The following is a 24,698-nucleotide window of genomic DNA, read 5'->3' as shown; positions in this document are numbered from 1 at the left end:
CTATAGGGCAGGAGTTTATGATTATCTCGATTTTATAGAATAGTAGTATGAAGCTCAGAGGGTTTAAGAATCTGGTCAAAGTCACATAGCTAGGCAGTAATTAAAGATTTAAATTCAAGTTTGCCTAAGTTCTCAGAGTCTGTGTTCTTAATCACTATACTGTTTTGCCTTCACCAAACCCATCTGTAGTTGTTTATTCGTGTATTTGAAAACATTATGCTCTTGTCTCTCTGCTTCTCAAACTTTAATGTGGATGTGAATTACTTGGGGATCTTGTTAAAATGTGGATTCTGATACATTAGATTGAGGTGGGGCCTGAGATTCTGCATTTCTTTTGTTTCCAAATGATGCTGATACTGCAGATTTATGGACCACATATTTGAGTAGGTTATACAGAGCGTATAGCTAGAGATTTTAAATGCTAGTATTAAGTGCCTAGATTAAAGTAGAATTTGTAAAAGGCCCAATTGAGTCAGGCAGATTTTATTATTTATTTCCTTCTTTTTTTTTAGAAATTAAATTGTAAGGAAATAATTGAAAATTTGGCAAAAATTCTTAAGAGACATCCAGGTATGAATTTGAAATTATAACTTTAAAACAACAAAATATTTTTAGCTTTGTGAAATTATTTAACCTAATGAAGTTTTATTTTTAATCAGGTTTAAGAAACATTTTGCCTATAACTACTGCCAAAGTGCCTATAGTAAAATTTGAACACAGACGAAGTGGTTTAGAAGGCGATATCAGTCTGTATAATACATTGGTAAGTTTCTGTTTCTTATAGAGGCAGGTATGTTTACACTTACTGAAAAAGTTTACAGATCATTGACCATACCTTTATATATAAAGCTTTTAAATGTGAGCAGTATAAGGGAGAAAAATTAATCATCTTGATATTTCCTTCAGATTGTGTATCTAATTTATAGGTATTTTAAGTTTTACATTTATATGTTATTTTTGGAATGTATTATATCTTTATTTGATTTTTAGAGTTAATTTTAATAAATTTGAAATGCTTCTAAATATGTAACTATTTTTCAGGCTCAACATAACACTAGAATGCTAGCTACTTATGCAGCTATTGATCCTAGAGTGCAGTACTTGGGATATACCATGAAAGTGTTTGCTAAGGTATTTATTAAAATATTAATGATCTGCTTTGTTGTAAAGACTTACGATAATTAAAGTGAAACATACTGATGTCAGATTTCTGAAAAATATTTTCTGAGTTTTGTTCACCTGAGTTTTTAAAAATAAACACTGAATATTAAATGGTTTAAATATATATCTATTAGAGTAGGGTGATTCTTAGTTTTTCTCCTGTGTATGCTCCAGTTCCATATGTAACTCTAGAAAATTTCTTACAGGTCAAATTTATCAGTGTAATAATGATTTTCAGTTCTGGGCATGAGAGCTGTCATACCATCTTATTTAAGAATCTTTGGGTTAGGAAATCTGATATTTGGGCTTAGTGATACATTTTTCCAGCCAGTGGCAACAAAACCATATATTACTTTTATAACACAATACTGGATTTGGTTTTATTGTTTTCTTTGCTAAGTTTGTAACTCCATGAGGGTGGAGACCTCTGTTGAGACCTAGTTCACTGTAGTGCCTTATTTATGGTAGATGCTCAGTTAATAGTTATGAATATGTTGGTGGAAGGGTTTAGTAAAGGAGTGACTCAGTCACATTTTCATCTCATAAAGCCCACTCTTTGAACGGGGAACATATTTGTTTACATATCCCTGTACATGTCTTTGTGGACAGAGGTTATCTTAGAAAAGAAAGGTATTTAGCTACATACTACAAATAATATTTGATAAGAGCTACTTTTTTTTGATTAACCTTATAAAAATTCTCCATTGTGATAGTTCTGTACTCCATGGAGTTTTAGTAATGAAATCAAGTGACTGGGGATCGAACCCATACACTGTTGATGTGCGGTACGGAGCTCTAAGCAGCTGAGCCACCTGCCAGGGCTAGAGTATTTTCTTTTTAATTAAAAAAGTTTTTTTTGAATAATTTATTTATTTGTTTATTTATTTATTTGTAGAGAGAGGGGAAAGGAGAGAGGGAGAGAAAGATCACTGTGTGATTGCCTCTCACTTGCGTCCCCAACTAGGGACCTGACATGCAACCTAGTCATGTGCCATGACTGGGAATTGAACCAGCAACACTTGGCTCGCAGGCCAAAAAAAGTTTTTTTTAATATCCAGCATATTTGTGTGGTTCAGAATTCAAAAAGTCTAAAGTGGTTTATGATGGAAAATCTCCCTTCCACACCTTCTGCCTAGCCAATCAGTGCCTCTTGTTGGAGGCCACCATTGTCAAAAGTTCTCTATTCTAGGAATATATCAGTGCATACATTTCCTACCTTCCTTCCCCTAGCTGGTGTGGCTCAGTTGGTTGGCATGTCATCCTGTAACCAAAAGGTCATGAGTTCAATTCTCGGTCAGGGCACATACCTAGGTTGCAGGTTTGGTCACTGGTTGGGGTATGTGTGAGAAGCAACTCATTAATGTTTTTCTTCTTGCATTATTGTTTCTCTCCCTCCTTCTCTCCCTCCCTTCCCCTCTAAAACCAATAAGCATGTTCTTGGGTGAGGATTAAAAAGAAAAAATTCCTACCTCATTTTTATTACAGGTATAAACACAATGAAAACAGTGTTTTGCACTTTGCTCCCCCCCCCCCCCGCCCCCCTGCCCCGAGCAACAGATACTGGAGCTTATTTTTATATGTATATAAGAGCTTCTTTGGTCTTTTAAAGTAACTACATACTAATCCATAGGTGGATACTCAAGTCAGTTTTTAAAATCTGTGCTTTACTGATGAGCCTTAACTTGTTTCTGATGTTTTGCTATTAAAACAGTGCTACAATTAAAAAAACTTATTTAGCCATTTTATATGTTTTTTGGTATATTTGCTGGATGAATTCTTGGAACAGAGCTGCCAGATGAAAGGAAATGTGCTTTTGTAACTTTGATATTGCTAAATAATTCTTCATAGAGTTTATGCTAATTTATACTGTCATCTGTAATGTCTAGGTACCTTGTTTATTATACCCTCTATGACATTTTGTTATTGAACTTTTGGATATTTGCCAGTTTGATGGGCTTAAAAAAGTGTCTCAAATCAGTCAATATTTCTGCATGGAGTAAGATTCTGAAGTTTTTATTTTCAATCATTGTTATGTTTCTTTAGCGATGTGATATTGGCGATGCTTCCAGGGGAAGTTTATCTTCATATGCTTATATCCTTATGGTGCTGTACTTTCTACAGCAGAGAAAACCACCCGTTATCCCAGTTCTACAAGAGGTAGGTGTTTAAGAAAACTATAGAGGAGCTTATTGTGAAAACAATCAATCTATACACGTAGATCTTGCTCAGTTCATGCGATCATGAAGGATTTTCCCATCATGACATTCTAAGTTTTCTTCTTCCATTAATCAAACAATGAACCTTTTTGAAAACTTTATTATGGGGTATGTAGGCTACCAAAAGAATATTAGATGAATAGTACTATTGAGTATCTTTTGCAACATTTTTGTATTTTATAGTCAGAATTCTGCAGATCATTATATAATTTATATAGCCATCCATGAACTCATATATTAGTCTCTCAGATGCAAATACATAAGTTTTTTCTCTCCATAGTATTCTCTGCTTTTCCCTGACAAGGAAGCTTGATTTATTTCTGTTTATGTTTTGTTCAACTTTGTGAAGTTCGGTTGAGAGAAAACCCAAGGAAATTCTTTCTTATCTCTGTAAGGTCATATTAATTGCAGTAAGCATAAAAATACACATCAGAAGAAACAGATTAAACTCATTCACTCAGATTTGGTGATTTATGGAATCCCTTTTTGTAGTCAATTTATGTTCTCTGAAACAGGTACAAAGGAGTTCTTAATCATCCATCTGTTCCTCTTCATTTTTGGCACAAAGTGGATTTGCAAGCATTAGGGAGGATCCTGTTCTAATTTCTTAGAAAGGTCGTTATTTTGAGGTAGGAGAGAAACATCAGAATTGTTTGGTAAACCACATATTTTGATTTCACGTAAACTTTGATAGCCACGTCAAAGAAGAGAATCACAAAATAGCAAGCCATATGGTGGGGGTCAGATGACCTAGTAAGCTTTAAAAAGGTCGAATGAATACCATGTGGTTTTAGCAGCATGTTCTTTTTTAAACAAACAGTAGATGTTAAATAAAAACTTTTATCATTTTCTAGCAGAAAATTTTAAGTTGCTGAATCTTATGTTATTTATTTATTTTTAATAAGGTTGTTCTCAATAGGATATTTAAAATTTAACATGAATTTATTTGGCCTGCCAATGTCAAGATCATTCTCTGTATTAGTCTAATTGTTATCAAGGCCTTAAATTTGGAGATACGTATTTTGCATAATTGACCCAGTGATATCATAGTAGCCATTTGCTATGACTTCAACAATACTATGCTTAACCAAAACGGAACAGAAATTATGGTGATTTGTTTGTGCTCTCTCATTATATTACTCATGCATGAGGAGCCATTGAGGCAGCATGATATAACAGAAAGAGCAGGGCATGCTTTTAGAGCAAGAAATAACTGGTGTGAATCCTAATTCTGATATTGTGACCTTCAAAAAGGTGCCTGACCACCACTAATCCAAGTTTCATCATCAGTACAATTGTAATAATGGTATTATTTCATTGTTAATATAAGGGACAGAAACATCACATACCTTTGAATGTAGTGGTGCTAAAGTAGGTGTTCATAAGTGGTGGCTGCTTTTATTATTATTATTATTAATTGTTATTATCATCAGCAACTTTACTAATATTGTTGGAAAAATGTAGGTAGGATTGCTATAGCCTACTTCAAGAACTCTCCCATTATCTGCTTAACAGACAATGATTGATGAAATGAGAGACAGTCCATGGAATGTTTTCCATCATAATGAGCTGTGATTGTGGGGGGCTTTGTGATACATATGAACTGATGATATATGGATTTTTGCTTCTGGCCCTTTTTGCTTGTCATATGGGACCCCATTGTCCATTGCTCTGGCATCATTTAAATATTGGTCATTGGCATCGATCAACTTTTAAGGGTAAGGATATGTTTAATGAAGCTGATGATCTTTGACTCTATTTTTGATTGAACCTAGACTTTTAAGTGACTGGGTATCAATAAGGCTCTGCTAAGTGTTTTTTGTGGTCAACAATACAAGATTCTTTAGGTCAAAAGGAGCTTTTCTAAGCAGAATGATTTTGCTGTATTTTAGCAGATCATCTTAAGTAAAAGTAAATTTTCACTTAAAAATTAGTAAGAGTATTAGGAAGCGTTATGCACACTTGATATTATGAACTATGTTTTCTTAAAAATTGCAGTAGAATGGGTGAGCCTATGCTAAGTGAAATAAACCAGTCACAAATGGACAAATATTGTGTGATTTCACTTATATGAGGTACCTAGGGTAGTCAGATTCATAGACAAAGTAGAATGCGGGTTACCAGGGGCTGCAGGGAGGAGAGAGAAATGGGTAATTATTGCTTAAATAGGTTCAGAATTTCATTTTTGCAAAATGAAAAGAATTCTGTGAATGAATGGTAGCCCAACAGTGGGAATGTACTTAATGCCATTGAATAGTCCACTCAAAATGATTAAGTTGATTAATTTTGTTATGTGTATTTTACCATAACTAAGAAATTGTAATTTAAATATAGCAGTAGATATTAAAATATCACAAAAAGAAAGTAAATGTACAAGGTTATTTCTTGTACAAATATGATTAACGTGTTTGGTGAGGTTTCAGGGGGAGGACTGAGTGCTTGAATGGGGAATGATTGGTATTGAAAGAGAAAAGAGAGGAGAGAAACAGAAAGAAAGTGTGTGTGTGTGTGTGTGTGTGTGTGTGTGTGTGTGTGTGTGTGTGTGTGTAAAGGAAAGAGCAGATACCATTAGTATTGGTAGCTTGTAAGGGATGAGACAGAGTGGAAAGTTAGGCATTGTGAAATGAGAGTTTATAAAAACAGGTAAATTAATGATTAAACACCCTCTAAGGCCTACAAGTCCACTTGACTGTGTTATCAGCCAATATATTTGGGTTTGGATCATAGTTATTACACAAAAGTAGAATTCTCTTAAAAAGAATCAAGGTCTAAAGAGATACTGTGTGTCATTTCCCTGTAATACATACAATAGCATCAGATAGTCTGGCCTCTTTAAAACCTGCATTTCTTTTTTGATGGCAGAATCCCATGTACTTTGTTTTAGATATTAATATCTGTAATTTCTACCGTTTTTGTTTTATAAAATGTCAGAATTTTTCCTAGATAATTTTTGGTAACTGTGTAAGTTACATGTAAATATAAAAAAAAACTTATTAGCTTAAGTCCCGGGAAACTTTGTGTAAATGTGCTTACACCGTAGATACATTCATTCAACAAACATATATTAAGTATTTTCTATATGACAGGCTTTGATGTAATAGTAGGAATGGTGATTCCAGAGATAAGTTATAGTCCTTACCCACAAGGAACTTAAACCTGAGAGTGAAATTAGGGAGACCAGACATATAATTGGTGGTTTTTAAAAAAGTTAAAAATTTTTTTTTGTTTATTGATTTGAGAAAGCGAGAGATCAATTTGTTTTTCCACTTATCCATGCAGTCACTGGTTGATTCTTGTATGTGCTCTGACAGGGGATCGAACATACAACCTTCGTATATTGGGACTGCTCTAACCAACTGAGTTACCTGGCCAGGGCTAATTTTGTAAATAATTTTCCCATCTAAAGTGGAAGGGACCATGGGGATCACCTTATCTTGTGGTTTTAAAGTATATATTTTCATAAGCTCTTAGTAGCTCATTTATGTATGAGTGGAGTAAGGGAAGATGAGATATGTTTTCTTTTATCAGAGTACCTTTGCTTTTATCTGTTTTACACTTCTGAACCTTTAGGAAGGTTTCATTTTAGGAAAGAGTTTTACAGCTTAACAGAAAATTTAAAAACAACTAAACTCATCTCTCATTTTCATTGGGAAAACTGAGGACTTAGGAGCATAATTGTTTTGCCCAGAATCATATTTGGCAGGACTATGACTAGAAATGAGGACTGCTGACACTGAACCTAATCTCTTTCTTAAACTGCTTGTAGAGGTTACTTGTACCTATATAATCATATTATGGGGCACTCTTCTTCCTTAGGTTAGTGAATTATTATTCATAATTCCTCATGAAGATTTTATATAATCTTTATAAGATTTCAGGGAAAGCTACCTAATTTGCTGTTTTAAAAATAATCCGTGTCCAGGGGGCTTTTCAGATTAAAGGTACTAGAGTCCTTCACCAAAATAAACAATTCCATTGATTTCCTTTGGGTACACAATCAGTAGCTATTATCGATTATGTATTTCTACATCCTTGATCCCTGAATGAAAATGCCGTTTTCATTTGTTTTTACTTTAGTTTTACTTTATTAGTTTTAGGCTGGATGTGTTTTAACAGGCCAAATATGTAACATCAAATGAAATCAAATGGATCTTTGGTCTTTCAGACAGATTTTATTCATTAATAACTTAATATCAAATTGTATAATTCTGACATACTCATTTTTGGAAGAAGTATTTCAGTATGTCTATTACAGATGAATTCTAAAATGAGGTGAGGGTATTTAGGCTGTTGAGTTAGATGACTTAAAATCTAATAATAAAATTAATTTTTTATGCAGATATTTGATGGAAAACAGATTCCACAGAGAATGGTTGATGGATGGAATGCTTTTTTCTTTGATAAAACAGAAGAACTGGTAATTTTTAAATAGTCTTTATATTATAAAATGCTTACTGATAATTGTTAGGATTTACATAATTTGATTTAATAATTTTACAGTAGTCCCTCTATATAGTGGTTCACTTATCGCAATCTCACTCTATTGCGGGATTTTAAAAAATATTATATTTAATTATTTATCACAGATTTTTTGCTATATTGCGGGATTTTGCAGTACTGTATACATATGTTGTTAAAGTTACGTAGGTTTAAGAGTGTAGGATATGTTTAAGAACATAAGTAGTGTTTATAAGTGTGGAAAAGGTTAATAAGGGAGTGGGAAAGGTTAATAAGGGACTGGGAACGGTTTATATGTGTGTGGGAAGGGTTTATAAAGCCTTAAAATATATATAAATACTAAAATAAATGTAAGGTTCCTACTTCGCAGATTTTCACCTATCGTGGGGGAGGGGTCTAGAACGTAATAGCCATGATAAGTGAGGGAATACTGTACTTGTATTTGGAGTCCATATTTTGCATAGATATAGATATTTCTCTTCTTCTTCCTCTATTTGTTTTCTCTTCTGTAGAAAAAGCGTTTACCTTCGCTTGGGAAGAACACAGAAACATTAGGAGAGCTTTGGTTGGGACTGCTTCGCTTCTATACGGAAGAATTTGATTTCAAGGAATATGTAATTAGCATTCGGCAGAAAAAGCTATTAACAACTTTTGAGAAGCAGTGGACGTCCAAATGCATTGCAATTGAAGGTAATCATTTAGCTGACATTCAGAAACAAAACAAATTGAAAAGCCAATTTCATTTGGCCAAGGAAATTGAGGGGAAAACTAAAACACATTAGAATTTAGAAAATTCTTTCTTTTGATTTATCTATTTCCATCCTTTATAACTAAAATAATAATAATTTGCTGCTTGGATGGTCTAAGTATATAGTTTTAGACTGTGGTCATGGTTATTAAGTATATTTAATGTTACAATGAACATAATTCTCAATTAAAAAATAAAAATATTCTTTTCTAGACCCTTTTGACTTGAATCATAATCTTGGTGCTGGAGTTTCTAGAAAAAGTAAGTTTTAAATATAGCAATTCCATGCTGTTACAACTCTTACACATTAAGGTCAGCATCTCTATTGTTTTTTTCTTTCTTCCATAGTGACCAATTTCATCATGAAGGCATTTATCAATGGAAGGAAACTTTTTGGTACTCCCTTTTATCCACTCATTGGTAGAGAAGCTGTAAGTTTACATAATTTGAATTCTTAGTCCTTTTCTTTTTTCTTATAGCACTTTTCTTTTTATAGTATAAGAAACCTAATCTTGTTTCTAAGATGGTGTTAGAAATAGGGAAAGAGATGGTTATAGCACCCTGTATTTTTTTTTTTTATTGCATTTATCATAGTCCATAATGAGATATCCGTTTGCTAAATTTTGTTTATCTATTTGTTTAATCTCTTTGTCAAATTCTGTCTCCTCCATTAGGCTGTATTTCCATGAGAATGGTCCATAAGATTTATCATCATGTCTTCAGTGCCTATCTATCATAGTGTTTGGCAAAGTGGATGTACGAAATAAGCATTTGTTGAATGAATGAGGGAGTACAATCAAGACTGAGGATCCTTAAATTTTGAATTTGAGGTGCTGCCCACTGCACCTCCTTCATCTCTGGACATCTTGATGAAAATATAAACAGAGGGCAACACCGAAGAAATGCTTTATTATTTGCTGAGGCTTTTGCTCAAATTTTAATGTAGCCCTAGTAAGCTGAAATAAATAGTATGGACTGAGAGTATTCCTTTTGCCTGAACTGGGTAGCATAGTGTCCCCCACTCCTCTTGGTCTCATTCTGGTTTTTGTTTGGTTTTCAATGGGAGGAGGTCTTAGTTTTGCAGGGAAAGAAACTCCCAAAAGAAGTAATCTCAAGAGAGAAACCATGTTTCTGCTATTCATAATGAATATTCTTGATCTCATTCAGTCCAGTTTTAATGCTCTTTCTTAGGGGTGTGGAGTAAGAGAAGCAGAGAAAGTCTAGAGCTTTATTCCTCTGGAGCACTGGTTCTCAGATATTTTTGATTGTCTTTCCCCTTGGGGGGGTGAAAATGATTTATATGGAGAGAAAAAAATGACAGTAAATTTTGAAAAAACACGAAAGTCAAGCAAGAATTAAATGTTTAATAAAAGAAAAATCCAATAATTTTACTAAAATATTAAAATAGCAATAAATGGAAAGCACTGATAAAGCATTTTACCTGAAAATTATGGGAATTCCCACTATTAGTGTGAACACATGCTTATGTTCAGTGGGAACCTACCAATTTTGTGAATAAATAATAAATTAGAGTTCTCAGTAAACTGGAAATGTGCTGATTTTAGCCTATGATACCACATATCAGTAACTCTTAACTGAGCATGTTATAAGTAGTCCCAATATAAAAATCTTTGGTCTTGACTATCATTTGGTGTAGGAGCCAAACATCAGTTTGGGGCCTATCAGAAGAGGCCTGTGAGTCTGCTAACCATTTTTGATCTACTTTATTCTGTTTTAAAAGTCAATATATAGTATTCTGTAGTTTGGATCTATCAGTTTAACTATATACTTCAATAGACATTAAGTTGTTTTTATTATATCAGTAGTAAAACTGATATTGTAGAAAATATATTTGTTTAGTAGTCCTTCATGCTTCAACTTTCCATGGTAAAGTTTATTCTTTCAATATATATTGATTGAATTCCTATCTTGTAACTATTTTTCTGCTGTGTACTTGGATTATAACAGCATGCAAAATTGATGTATCTCATTTCTTTAAACTCTAATGAAAATGAAGACAAATATATTTTCTTTCATTTTTCTTACTCAGATAGTCCCACTTCACCTATTCTTCTACATGATTAGGTCTTCTGATATAGTGAGCCATTTTCTCCTATTCTATCAGTTACCTTCTGTCTTGATTTTCTCTCCTTTTACCTTAAGTTTTTGGCAGATACTTTAAATTCCTTTATACCATTGTCCTTTTGCATCCTTGTGTGTTGAACCTTACATGAATTTAACCATCCACCATCTGTCTATGCTTATGCAGGTAAGCACTAATGGGAAAAAGTCATAAAGCCAGACAGCTTTATTTATATAGTACAACACTATAAATTAATGTTTACCAGCCTTACCTGGACTTTCAATAATAACTGACATTCTTTTTTTATTTTTCAATTAAAATTAACATTCACTATTATTTTGTATTAGTTTCAGGTGTACAGCATAATGGTTAGAGAATCTTATACTTTACAAAGTGATCCCCCTGATATTTCAAGTATCACCTGGCACCGTAGGTAGTTATTAAAAGTATTATTGAGTACATTCCCTATGCTATATTTTAACATCCCTGTGGATTTTTTTTGTATGTTTTATTGATTATGCTGTTAACAGTTGTCCCAATTTCTTTTCCCTTTGCTCCCCTCCACCCAGCACCCCACCCCAAAAGTCCCACCCCTCTTAGTTCATGTCCATGGGTCATGCATATAAGTTATTTGGCTTCACCCTTTCCTATATTATTCTTAACTTCTCCCTGTCTATTTTGTACCAACCAATTATGCTTCTTAATCCCTGCACCATTTCTCTGTTACTCTCCCTTCCCCCTCCCAGCTGACTACCCTCCACATGCTCCCCATAACTATGATTCTGTTCCCACTTTGGTTGTTTGCTTAGTTTGTTTTTGCTTTAATTTTTTTGATTCTGTGTTGATAGTTGTGATTTTGTTGTCATTTTAATGTTCATAGTTTTGATCTTCTTTTTCTTAAGTAAGTCCCTTTAACTTTTCATATAATAATGGCTTGGTGATGACGTACTCCTTTAGCTTTACCTTGTCTGGGAAGCACTTTATCTGCCCTTCTGTTCTAAACAATACCTTTGCTGGATAGAGTAATCCTGATTATAGGTCCTTGCTTTTCCTCACTTTGAATACTTCTTGCCAGCAAAGTTTCTTATGAGAAATAAGCTGATAGTCTCATAGGTACCCTTTTATAGGTAACTCTCTTCTTTTCTCTTGCTGCTTTGAAGATTCTCTCTTTATCCTTAACATTTAGCATTTAAATTACGATGTGTCTTGGTGTGGTCATCCCTGGGTCTAGTTTGTTTGGGACTCTGTGCTTCCTGGTCCTGTATGTCTTATTTCCTTCCCCAAATTAGGGAAGTTTTCCTTCATTATTTTTTCACATAATTTTTCAATTTCTTGTTCTTTGTGTTTGTTCTCCTTCTGGCACCCCTATGATTTAGATGTTGGCATGTTTAAAGTTGGAGGTTTCTAAGCCACTCCTCATTTATTTCAATTCTTGTTTCCTCCTTTTGTACTGGTTGACTGTTTATTTCTTCCTTATGTTCCAATTCATTGATTTGAACCCTGGGTTCCTCTCCTTCACCACTAGTTTTGTGTATTTTCCTTTATTTCACTTAATATAGCCTTCATTTCTTCCCTGTCATGCTTAATCTTTTCTGTCAAGTCTGTCATCATTATGACCAGCGCTTTGAACTGTGCATCTGTTAAGTTGGCTACCTCCTTGTTGCTCAGTTCTCCCACTGAAATCTTGAGCTGCCCCTCCCCCAACCCTTTTGGGCCATACTTAGAGAAGTCATCTTGACAGCTTTCTGTGTTTGCTTCTGTTTCTTAGGTAGAGCTGTTGCACCTGTTATAAGGAGTGGAGCCTTATGTATTAGTCAGTGCTGGTGACCCATTTCACCTTGTTGTGGCCCTGTATATGGGGGAGGGGCCTGAGAGGGAACAATGCTGCTTGCCGTGCACTGGCCCGTTTTCCAGGCACTTCTCCCTCTTCCCATACTAAACAAGCTGCCTCCGTTGAGAGACCAGCAGTTTCTTCCTCCTCCCCAACCTCCGCTGGTTTTCGCAGTCAGAAGCAGTGTATTTTCCCCAGTGCTGGAACTGTGAGCTGTACTATCTGGTCTGGGGCTGGGATTGTTTCCCAGTTTAAAATGTATGACTGCACTTGTCGACTGTGCTTTTCGCTGCAGCTACATTCCCTGTGCCGCTGCCAGTGCTGCCAGCCACCATTGCTGCTAGCAGCGCCGCCAGCTGCCACTGCGAAGCGCCACACCTCATTCTCTCTGTCCTGGCTCTGCCCCTCTTTCCTGTCTGACTTAATATTTCTTCTTTATTTCTGTGTTGAACTTCCATGTAGTTTGACTTTCTGGATCTTCTGGGGTTTATTAGTTTTGAAGTGGTTGTAACTTCCTTCTTAGTTGTGAGGGCAGTGCAACCTATCTACCTATGCCTCCGTCTTAGCCGGAAGTCTTCATGACGGTTTTTGAAACTGCAAAGTTGTACTTCTTAATCCTGTCACCTTTTGCCACCCAGTTTTGAAACCTCCCCTCCCCTTTGGCATCCATCATTCTGTTCTCTGTTTCTGTGAATCTTTCTATTTGTTGTTTGTTCATTTTGCTCTTTACATTCCATATATAAGTGGAATCATGGCATTTGTCTTTCTCTGTCTGACATATTTCTCTTAGTATAATATCCTCTAGGTCAGTGGTTCTTAACCTTCCTAATGCCGCAACCCTTTAATATAGTTCCTCATGTTGTAGTGACCCCCAACCATAACTAAAGCATAGTGATTAATTACAAAAAGAATATGTAATTATATATGTGTTTTCCGATGGTCTTAGGCGACCCCTGTGAAACGGTCGTTCGACCATCAAAGGGGCCGCGACCCACAGGTTGAGAACCGCTGCTCTAGGTCAGTCTATGCTGTCGCATATGGTAAGATTTCATTCTTTTTTGTGGCACTATCTGACATCTTACTACATTTTTGAGTTACCTGTATTTCCCATTCAATAAGAACTACTTGAAATTGTATTTATTTTATTCAAAAGTCAGTACTCATTGCATTTTGTCCTAACTTTCGCTTCTGCCATTCTCACTCTTAGATGTTCTCCCTCAGAGACAAAAATGGTGTCAGAGAGATATTCCTTCAACTTCATGCTGCCAGATCTACAATTTTGCCTACATCTACAGATCTCTTCTTTATTAGAGACTAGTTGTTCCATATGCACTCTAGATCTGTTCATTATTCTCTTGAATCTTAACCTCTCCATCTATGAAAACATTTTCAAAGATGAAATATATAAAATGTAATTGCAGATTAGCATCAACAGGTGAATATTTGCCATCAATCTTAATGATAGGAAATGCTGACTTTAAACCTCAAGAGAAATGTCTCCCTTGGAAAGAATTCCTTTTTCTAATTAATAAACTTGTATTATAAAAATTACATTTAATTATTAGTATATTTTGCAGTTCTATAATAAAAAATTTGTGGAAGTTTTCTTTCTTTTTATGTAAATACCTACGTAACATCTTCGGTTTTGTCATAACACCTAAAATATTTACTATCTGGCTCTTTTTTTAAGTATATTTTATTGATTGTTATTACAATTGTCCCAATTTTTCTCCCTTTTCCACCCTCCTCCTCGTACCCCCAGTTCCTCCAGCAGTCTCCCCCTAGTTCATGTCCATGGGTTGTGCATATAAGTTCTTTGGCTTCTCCATTTCCTATACTATTCTTAATATCCCCCTGTTTATTTTGTGCCTATCAATTATACTTTTTAATCCCTGCACCTTTTCCCCCACTCTCCCTCTTTCCCTTCCCAGCTGGTAACCCTCCAAATGATCTCTCTTTATATAATTCTGTTCCTGTTCTTAGTGTTTGCTTATTTTTAATTTTTTAGATTCAGTTGTTGATTGTTGTGAATTTGTTGCCTTTTTAATGTTCATAGTTTTGATCTCCTTTTTTTCAAATAAGTCCGTTTAATATTTTATATAAAGGCTTGGTGATGATGTGAACTCCTTTAGCATTAGCTTGTCTGGGAAGCACTTTATTTGCCCTTCCATTCTAAATGATAGCTTTCCTGGATAGAGTAATCTAGGCTACAGGTACTTGCTTTTTATCACTGTGAATACTACTGCCTGCAAAGTTTCTTTTGAAAAATCAGCTGATAGTCTATGGGTACTCCTTTGTAGGTAACTCTCTGCTTTTCTCTTGCTTCTTTTAAGATTCTCTCTTTATCTTTAACTTTAGGCATTGTCCTCTTTGGATCCAACTTGTTTGGGACTCTGTGCTTCCTGGACTTACTTGTATGTCTATTTCCTTTACCAAATTAGGGAACTTTGCTTTCATTATTTTTTCACATAAGTTTTCAATTTTTTTTTTTTCAGATTTAATGTGTTTTATTGATTAAAATATTACATTTGTGCCAATTTCCCTTCCCTCTGCTCCCCTCCACCCGGTGGCCCCCCTCCCTCCAGTTGTCCCCCCCTTTTAGATTATGTCCATTAGTTGTGCATACAGTTCCTCCCAACCTCTCTCCGTCTATTCCATTCCCTCCTACCTTGATCCCCAATTCCTATATCATCTCCCTCCCTTTCCCCATTCCCCCTCCCTGTTGACCTCCCCCCAATATGCTTCCCGTACCCACAGTTCCTTTTCCACTCTCGTTGCCTATTTAGTTTGCCTTTGTTTCATCTCCCTAGCTTCTGTTTTTTTAAACCAGTCCCTTTAACATCTCATATAACAGTGGTTTGGATCTAATGAACTCTTTCAGTTTTATTTTGTCCTGGAAACACTTTCTCTGTCCTTCTATTCTGAATGACAATTTCGCTGGATAGAGTATTCGTGGTTGTAGGTTTTGGATTTTCATTACTTTGAATATTTCTTGCCAGTCCCTTCTTGCCTGTAGGGTCTCCCTTGAGAAGTCAGCTGATAGTCTAATTAGGACCCCTTTGTACATAATTCTTTTCTTCTCTCTTGCTGCTTTTAAGATTCTCTCTTTATCTTTAATTTTTGACATTTTGATTATAATGTGTCTTGGAGTGGTTCTCCCTGGGTCCAGTCTCTTGGGAACTCTCCTTGCTTCCTGGACCTGCAAGACTATTCCCTTCCCCAAGTCTGGGAAGTTCTCCTTTATTATATTTTCACTCAATTTTTCAAGTTCTAGTTCATCTTCCTCATTCTCTGGCAAACCAATGATTCTTATGTTGGGCCTTTTATAGCTGTCCCAGAGGTTTCTGATCCTCTCATTGTTGCTTCCCATTTCCTCTCGCTGCATTGGTTGACTGCTTGTTCCTTCTCCATATTCCAGTTTGTTGAAATGAACTCTGGATTTTTTCTCACCTTCTATCTCGTATGCGGTTTTGTTCCTTTCGTTATGAAATTTTTTCGCTTCTTTCTTATCTTTTCCTGCTCTTTTGTGAATTCTGTAAGCCACCTGATAACAATGGCCCAGAACTGAGCCTCTGACAGGTTTCTTATCTGTTCATCTGTCAGGTTCTCTATCTGCTGTCTGGTGAGTTGTGTCACCGGTATTTCTATAGTTGTCTGCCTCATTTTGACAGATGCGTTTTGTTTTCTTGGGCCGGCTGTCGGGGGCAGTGCCTGTGTACGCGTCACAAATCAGCGACCGGCGCCTGCCTGTCCGCGACCTATTTCGCAGCCCTGTGGTGCTTTCTTTGGGGGCGGGGGTCCAAGATGGATTCACACAGTTATTCAGCTAGGAGACCGGGATCCGTCCTCCCGTCCCCCTGGGCCTCACTGTTCAAGGCGATGCGGCGGCCGCTCTCCCCAGCGCCGGAGTCGCGCACCGCCAGGGGCTTTCGTAGACAGGACTCCTCGCCGGGGTCGCGCACCGCCAGGGGCTTGCGCAGCCGGGATTCCTCGCCGCCCGCCCTCCGGTGCGACCGCAAACAGCACTGCCCTCTTTAACTCTTACCTGCCCAAATGGCACCGCTGGTTTATAACTTCATATGTTGGACTTCCGTGTAGTTTTATTTTCTGGAATTTCTAGTTATCCTTTGTTTTGAAGTAGTTGTATTCCTCTCTAGTTGTAGAGGGAGACCTAGCGTGTCCATCTAAGCCTCCATCTTGGCCGGAAGACCTCTCAATTTCTTGTTCTTCCTCTTCTTCTGACACCTCTATGTTTCAGCTATTGGCACATTTCAAGAAGTCCCAGAGTCTCCTTATACTATCCTCGGTTTTTTGTTTTTTTTTTAATTCTTGTTTCTTTTTTCTGTTCTAGTTGAATGTTTATTTCTGTAATATGTTCCAAATTGTTGATTTGAATCCTGGCTCTCTTCAGATTTTTCTTCATTTCACTTAGTGTAATCTTCATTTGTTCCTTTATGCTGTTGCCATACTCAGTGAGTTCTTTGAGTATCCTGATCACTAGTGTTTTGAACTCTGCATCTGATGGGTTGGCTACCTCCTATTCATTTAGTTCTTTTTCTGGGATTTTGTTCTGTTCTTTCATTTGGGCTTTATTTCTTTGTCACCTCGAGTTGGCAGCCTCACTGTGTTTGTTTCTGTGTATTAGGTAGAGCTGCTTTGACTCCCTGTCTTAGTAGTGGGGCCTATTGTCACAAAGGCACCTGTCTGGATGAATGTGGCTTCTTTAAATTCTTGGTTGTTGGACTTCCATACAGTTCGATTTTCTGACAGTTCTGGGTGTAATTTGTTTTGAGATTTAGTTGTAATTCTTTTTGTGGTTGCATGAGGAGGTGAAGCATGTCTACCTATGCCTCCATCTTAACTGGAAGTTATTATCTGGCTCTTTATAGAAAAAGTTGCTGACGGCAGGTCCAGGTCACCTTTACTGGGTGGATTAAAGAGATTCAGAAATAGAATGGATATAATTTGGTGATTAATTACAGGTGATGGGTGAAGGAGAAGTAGTTCAGGGATGGTTTCTAGGTTTCTGCCTTAATCAACTGGGTGAATTGAGAAAGGCCTTCATTTTTTCCTGGCAGCAAATATGATGGTGATATACTTAGCTACATTGATTTCATCAGTAGTACATATGAAGAATTTTTAAAAATACTGCTTTATTGAAATATAATTCACATACTCTACAATTTACAATACAGTAGTTTTTAGTATATTTGCTGGATTGTGCAATCACCACCAAAATCTTAATTTTAGAACATTTCATCCTTTTTCAAGAAAAGCCCCATCTGCATTAGCAGTCAATTTTCATTCCTTTTCTCTCCTACTCCCCAAACCATTAATCTAGTTTTTGTCTCTGTAGATTTCTCTGCCCTGGATATTTCATGTAATGGAGTCATACAATGCATAGCCTTTGTTGTTGGCTTCTTTCTTTTAGTATAATGTTTTTAGGGTTCATTCATGTTGTAGCATGTGTCAGAACCTCATTCCTTTTTGTGATTGGATGGATATATCACATTTTATTTATCCATTCACTTGTTAGACATTCGTGTATTTTATAGTTTTGGTTATAATGAGTAATGCTGCTGTGAATATTTATGTACACATTTTTTCTGGGTGTATGTTTTCAGTTTGGGTTTATATATACCTAACAGTGGAATTGCTGGGTCATTTTGAAAAGTTTATGTTAACTTTTCTTAGGAGCTGCCAAATTGTTTTCTAAAGCAGCTGTGCTATTTTATATTTCCACAAGCAATATATGTGTGTTCCAGTTTTTCTACATCCTCACCAATGCTGATTATTATTATGGTCATCCTAGTGAGTGTGTCTTCTGTTTTTATCCCTGACTTTAAATAGATTTGAAGGGCACTAAATAGGTTTGTTTTTTTGACTTTCAGAGATATGGGTACTGTCAGGAAAAACTAGTCTTTGTAATAGTGCAAAACAAAGCTAAAGGATAAGCAAGATACTTGCATACGGCAAAAATGAGCCTGGTTCTTCCAAGGCTTTGGAAAATGATTTACTTATTGTTTTCCTACCTCTTCTTTAGATATACCCTACTTCATATAAAACGCTATATGTTCTTGAAATTTCATATGCAATCCTAGTTATATGTTAAATAAACCAGAGGATTTTCTTATTTACATCGAGCTCTTATGTACAGAGAGTAATTTCTTTCCAGAACTAGCCTGGTATAGCAAAAAGCATGAACTTTGTAGCCAGACAGACTTGGCTTTAAATCCTTTCTTTATCTGTTACTTAACAGCTTTTTTACTATGGGCAAATGAATTGACCTTTCTGAGGCTAACTATCCTCAGATATAATATAAAGATGAAAATAGTATCTACTATTTGAGATATTATGCAGAGATGTACAGATAAATGAGAAAATAGCACGCATGTAAAGTGATGCTGATGCTGACAATTCTGAATCTCATTTTCTTTCATTTGTTTTGGCTTTTGTTCATTTTGTTTCTTATGAATCTCATTTTCATATGGTTTTGGTTGCAATGAAATATTTGTTGATATTTATTTCCTTTTTAAAAAAAAACCCACTTCTGCATATTGGTCCCCTTTCCATTTGTATTCAAAAGTTTGTAGTGATTTTTTATTCTAATAAAGTTGTATTTTCTCTCTAGGAATACTTCTTTGATTCTAGAGTATTAACAGATGGAGAACTGGCTCCCAATGATCGATGTTGCCGTGTTTGTGGGAAAATAGGCCACTACATGAAAGACTGCCCTAAAAGGAGAAGGTTGGCAAATAATTTTGTATCAACATTACAGGGAACTTAAAGTTGAGGTCAATTGTAGCTATAACTGTGTTCAAATATATTTAAGTGAGAAAGATTAGGGCTTTAAATTGGACCTTAGGTAAATGTATATTTCGTGGGATTTTATAATAGAATGAGATTTATTTGTGGTATCATGATGTCTCGTAACTTTCTTTTGTTTACTTATTAAATGTCAGGTTTTTTGTTTTTGTTTTTTAATAGAAGAATCATTTATTGACCCTTGTTGTATGTTGGGAACTGTGCTAGGAGCCAAAAAAAGATTGACCAAGACCCAAGACATGGGATTTAGGCTGAGGATCTCACAGTCATACAAGCCAATAATTCAAATATTATTAACTGAATATTTGAGATATATGCTGTGAGGTATATATTTACCTTGAGGAATATGCGTTCTGTTCACCTGCTAAAATATATATCTACAAAAAATACTTTCCTGTGTTCTGTATATGTACTGTGATTAATAGATCAGAAAAATCCCTGTTTTAGTCATCAAGTCTTGCCTGATATAAAGAGCTTAGAACTTTCCAGGCAGAACAAGCTCTCTAGTTCTATCACTGTTATTTACTGATTGTTAAATTTAGGTAAGATACTTATCTTCCCTAAGCCCCAGTTTCTTCCCCTGTAAAATGAAGATAATAAATACCGGCCTCTAAGGATTGTTACAGGATTGAACATATATTTCTAAAAAATTTTAATTTGATATTTTATGATAAAAGTACTGGAATACCCAGTTCTTGCCATATGAATAGGTGTGCTATAAATATGCCTTCCTTTGCTTTTAAAAGATGCATGAAACTTGAGTGTGTTAGTCACTTTAATTGTGAGACTCTTGTATAGTTTAGTTTGTTCTGTGACTCCCTCAGTTTACAAGTCCCTAGCCCCACATTATTGGTATCAGCAGTTTACTGTTTAGAGTAAAGAAGAAAGACAGTGAAGAAGAGAAGGAAGGGAATGAAGAGGAGAAAGACTCCCGAGACCTTCTTGATCCCCGAGACCTCCATGATACTAGAGACTTCAGAGACCCCCGAGACCTCAGATGTTTTATATGTGGAGATGCAGGACATGTACGAAGGGAGTGCCCCGAGGTCAAGCTGGCCCGTCAGAGGAATAGCAGTGTGGCAGGTAAATAGAAAAGGTTAAAGTAGTTTCTGGTGGAAATGAAGTAACTTATGTTGATGCCATTCTAAGGACCCTAATTCCTCTCCATTCCAAATCACACTGTATGATTTTGGACCTTATAATTTCTTAAAGAGATAAAATTTAGACAGGCTTTTATTTTGAACAGTATTTGGATATATTCACTTTCTAGGTCTTTGTGGTCTATTATATTTAATCAATTCCCTTTAAGCATTCTTTAGATTTAAGTCACACTCTGTTTCTCTCAGTATAAAAATTAACAGAAGTTAACCCTTTTTTCCCCCCAAAAAAGTTAATGAGAAGTTTTCTTCTGGGAACATAGGCTCTTCCCACTGCTATTATGAGAAAGGGAGATCTGTTCGTTAGATTTCATTTATTTATTTTTAGAGAGAGGGGAAGTGAGGGAGAATGAGAAAGAGAAAAATATCGATGTGAGAGAGAAACATTAATCGGCTGCCTCTTTTACGTGCCCCGAATAGGGATCAAACCTGCAACCCAGGCATGTGCCCTGACCAGGAATCGAACCAGCACCATTTTGCTCTGCAGGACATTGCCCGACCAACTGAGCCACACCAGTCAGGGCGAGATCTGTTCCTTTTATATTTTATGAGGAATTTTAAGAATTAAAAACCCAAATGAGAATTTATTGAAAGAAAAAAAATGGAGTAATTTAGAAGTAATGATTTTCAGTTATTCAGATTCTTATTGCAGAAGGTATTTTCTTAAGTATATTATCTCCTTTAGAAAAGTAATGTGACATTTGTTGTACTTTTTAGGACCAGTGTACTTTTTAAAATTAGTTGTTATAAGTCCTTTGTTCACATCATCATAGATTAAAAGTCCAAGTTTTAAAATCCTAAAGATACTTGAGACTCTTTTATAGATGGTCATTTCTCTGCTATTTTCTTTATCTTTTGATTTTCTTTCTGATGTTTTCTCTTAGCAGCCCAGCTGGTCCGCAACCTTGTAAATGCCCAACAAGTGGCTAATTCATCCCAGCAACAGGGTGATCAGTCCATAAGGACTAGACAGTCCTCAGAATGTGTAAGTACTGTGCCTGCAGATGGATTATTCTTGGCAGGAAGATAGCACTATTTTGGGTAGGTGATAGGGTTGATCTTTCAAACTAGTAAATACACTCTTCTGGATTACACAGTGCTTTGTAGAGGTGTCCTTGCTAAGGATATGAGGTAGAAAGGAGCATTACTTTCACGGTAGTGTAGATCTGTGCTTATATATATGAGCCAGCTCTATAACTTCATTGAACCTGTCTTGTTACTTTTAAAATAAAGTAACTACCTAATAAGGTTGTTGGATTAAAATAAGATAATGACTTTGAGGTTTTAGGCTTTGCCTAGTGGAAAAATATCAATACCATTAATAAAAAAAGGCACAAATATTGAGTTGTATTAGGGGTTATCAGTGTTAGGACAATACATATATGGCATTTCACTTGCTTGAAACTTTTGTCTTATAGCTGATATGGGTAGCTAGGAAGATATACCCTGTAAAAGACATAGTATTGAATTAGAATTCAGATTCTCAGGTTTCATATTAACTTTGTGGAGTTACTCTTTTGTCTGAATCTGTATTCACCTTCTTAAAATAATTTAATACTTAATGAATGCTTACTCTAAACCTGACACTTTGCTTTAGGTACTTCACACTTAATCAAATTTAAGTGGCCCTGGGTAGTGGTAGGTATTAGTCTGAACAAATTTTACAAATTGGGAAGATGAGAATAAGAAATTAAAAAGATTCAAACCCAAGTCTGTGTAGCGTCAAAGCTGTTAACTCTTAAACATGCTAAATCTGATGTGATCTGTATTTTAGAAAACATACTTAGAGCATTTGAAAACCAGTAATAAGGAGAGTCATGGAAAAACATTTAGGAGCACATTAAAATGTACCTACTATCCTGAATTTGGTGTTTATATTTTCCACATTTATTGTTTAATCTTCACAAAAACCTGTGAGGTAGATTTTGTTACTATTTATATTTTACAAGTGAAGAAACAGATTTGAGTTTCTTTCCTGAAGTCAACAGATACTTGGAAACAGGACTTGAACCCTCAAGCTGTCTCCAAAACCTATGCTCTAAACCACTTTCCTATGCTGCCTCTCACATTCATTCTCTGCTTCTAGCACTCTCTTTTCTTTCAGTTGACATTTGGGAAGAGTCTGTCTGATCAATGTTACTATTTAATGTCTCACAAAGCACTTCAACCTCAACATCTCTAGAATATAGCTCATATTCTCTCCAACTCCCCAGATTTGCCTCTTTCTCTTATGTTCTCCATCTTATGGAATGCTATTATCTAGTTTCCTGAACTACTCCCTTATGCTCAACCTCCATATCCAGTCACTTACCAAGCCCTATTATTTGTGCATATAAAAAATAGCTAGATCATAGCCTTTTTCTTCCCTCTGTTCCTATGTTGTATTTCCCTAGCATAGGCTACCATCATCTCAGAACCTCTGCATTATATATAGCAGCCTTTTAAACAGTCTCAACAGTCTCGTATTTATCTTTTAAAATATTCTCTTTCATTCCTATTAAGCCAGAATATTTTTTCTAAAATGCAGATTGATCATGTTTCTGATGTGTTTAAAACCCTTCAGTGGTTTGTTTCCCAAGGTCCTCAGGATAAGTCTAAACTACAGGGCCTGTAGCAACCTTCATTATCTTGATCCTATTTAGTTCTTCAGCCTCAGATCTGTCATTCCTCTTCCCTTATAATAATAAACTTTCAGATTCCAATTACTTTAAAAGCCGTGTGGTGTTGCCTGTAGATTTTCAGTCATGTTGTTCCCTCTGCCTGAAACACTCTTTCCTTCTTATCTCACTACCCTTTATAAAATCACATTGGTTTCTATTTGCCCTTGAGTCTCAATTTAAGCATCATTTTCTCCAGGAAGCTTTCCTTAGTTTCCTCTTCCTTTCATCTTATCTACCTGCGCCTCCACCCCCTGACCTCCCTGCCCCTTCTCCCAAAGCCAGTTTAGGTGTTCACACTCTGTGATTTCATTATACACTATACAGTATTACATACTTTATCATAGTAATCATTGCATTTTATTGTGATTGCTTATGTAATCTTTATCTGCTTCTCCTCCTTTCCCCCATAAACTTAAGTTCTGTGAGGGCATACATGTTAGTATTGTATTTTTAATTCCTAGAACAATGCCCAGAACATAACTCACACTTAGTAAATACTTGTTGAGGGACTGAATTGAAGTGACTGAGATATTTAGATGTAAGTTGCTAGTTACAGTTGGAAGTATGGATTCTACATGATGGAAATGATGGCTGGGCTCTCTCTTTGGGTAGTAAAACGGTTTATGAGGTAATATTTAATGTGATGAGTTTTAGGACCTTGCGAAACATTCTACCTTCATGTGACATGGGGTTCTATTATTTGTTATGTATATCATACGCTCTGTTTACAATGTTGTAATGAAATAACTCCAAAATTTGGTATTTTGATTATCAGTGCTTTTATAAAATTAAGATGTTTATAAATTAATTTTAAAATCTTATCTTTTTTTTCTCTGCAGTCTGATTCACCATCTTATTCTCCCCAGCCCCAGCCATTTCCACAGAACTCTTCCCAGTCAGCTGCCATTACTCAGCCTGTATCCCAACCAGGATCCCAAACTAAGCTTGGCCCACCTCAGCAGGGAGCCCAGCCCCCTCATCAGGTCCAGATGCCGATGTATAACTTTCCCCAGTCACCACCAGCTCAGTATTCTCCCATGCACAATATGGGATTGTTGCCAATGCATCCCCTCCAGATCCCTGCCCCATCCTGGCCTATCCATGGCCCAGTGATCCACTCTGCACCAGGCAGTACCCCTAGCAACATTGGCCTGAACGATCCCAGCATCATCTTTGCACAACCTGCTGCCAGACCTGTGGCGATCCCTAGCTCCTCTCATGATGGACACTGGCCTCGTACTGTGGCTCCAAATTCCCTGGTGAACAATGGTGCAGTGGGGAATTCGGGTAACCCTTTCTTTTCTTCTTTTGTGTCTGTCTGTAGAAAGGTTGGGTGGTTCATATTATTGGTTGAAACTTGGGCAATAAATATGAAGAAAAGGATGCAAGCAGTATTTATGTAGGGGCAACATAGGATTAGATAAAGGTAAAGAGTATGAGCTCTGGATTCAGACTACCTGGATTTGAATCCTGGCTCTGCCATTTATTATGTGGCATTGGGCAGTTCCTTAATCTCTTTGTACATTGGTTTCGTCTGTAAAATAGGAATGTTAATAGTA

General features: G+C 36.1%; 1 protein-coding gene across 7 annotated transcripts in view; it reads left to right on the top strand.

Annotated features, from left to right (window-relative positions):
- The window catches only part of TUT4 (terminal uridylyl transferase 4), a 118,626-nt gene that overhangs the window by 87,630 nt on the left and 6,298 nt on the right, over positions 1–24,698 (top strand). For 3 of the 7 annotated variants that reach the window (XM_090269463.1, XM_090269464.1, XM_090269467.1), the window contains 12 exons: positions 513–570; positions 660–763; positions 1,042–1,131; positions 3,205–3,318; positions 7,717–7,794; positions 8,348–8,525; positions 8,797–8,844; positions 8,932–9,014; positions 19,129–19,244; positions 20,182–20,405; positions 21,364–21,464; positions 23,979–24,426. In XM_090269463.1, coding sequence (XP_090125589.1) covers positions 513–570; positions 660–763; positions 1,042–1,131; positions 3,205–3,318; positions 7,717–7,794; positions 8,348–8,525; positions 8,797–8,844; positions 8,932–9,014; positions 19,129–19,244; positions 20,182–20,405; positions 21,364–21,464; positions 23,979–24,426 — 1,642 coding nt within the window. The remainder of the gene's footprint in view (positions 1–512; positions 571–659; positions 764–1,041; positions 1,132–3,204; positions 3,319–7,716; positions 7,795–8,347; positions 8,526–8,796; positions 8,845–8,931; positions 9,015–19,128; positions 19,245–20,181; positions 20,406–21,363; positions 21,465–23,978; positions 24,427–24,698) is intronic. The other 4 variants (XM_090269466.1, XM_090269470.1, XM_090269465.1 and 1 more) reach the window with 2 other exon arrangements.

This window comes from Furipterus horrens, unplaced genomic scaffold (assembly GCF_987537825.1).
Source record: "Furipterus horrens unplaced genomic scaffold, mFurHor1.1.pri manual_scaffold_3, whole genome shotgun sequence".
In the NCBI taxonomy this organism is placed as follows: Eukaryota; Metazoa; Chordata; class Mammalia; order Chiroptera; family Furipteridae; genus Furipterus; species Furipterus horrens.
Note: the sequence above shows the minus strand (reverse complement) of the source record. Positions and strands in the feature narration are given on the sequence as shown.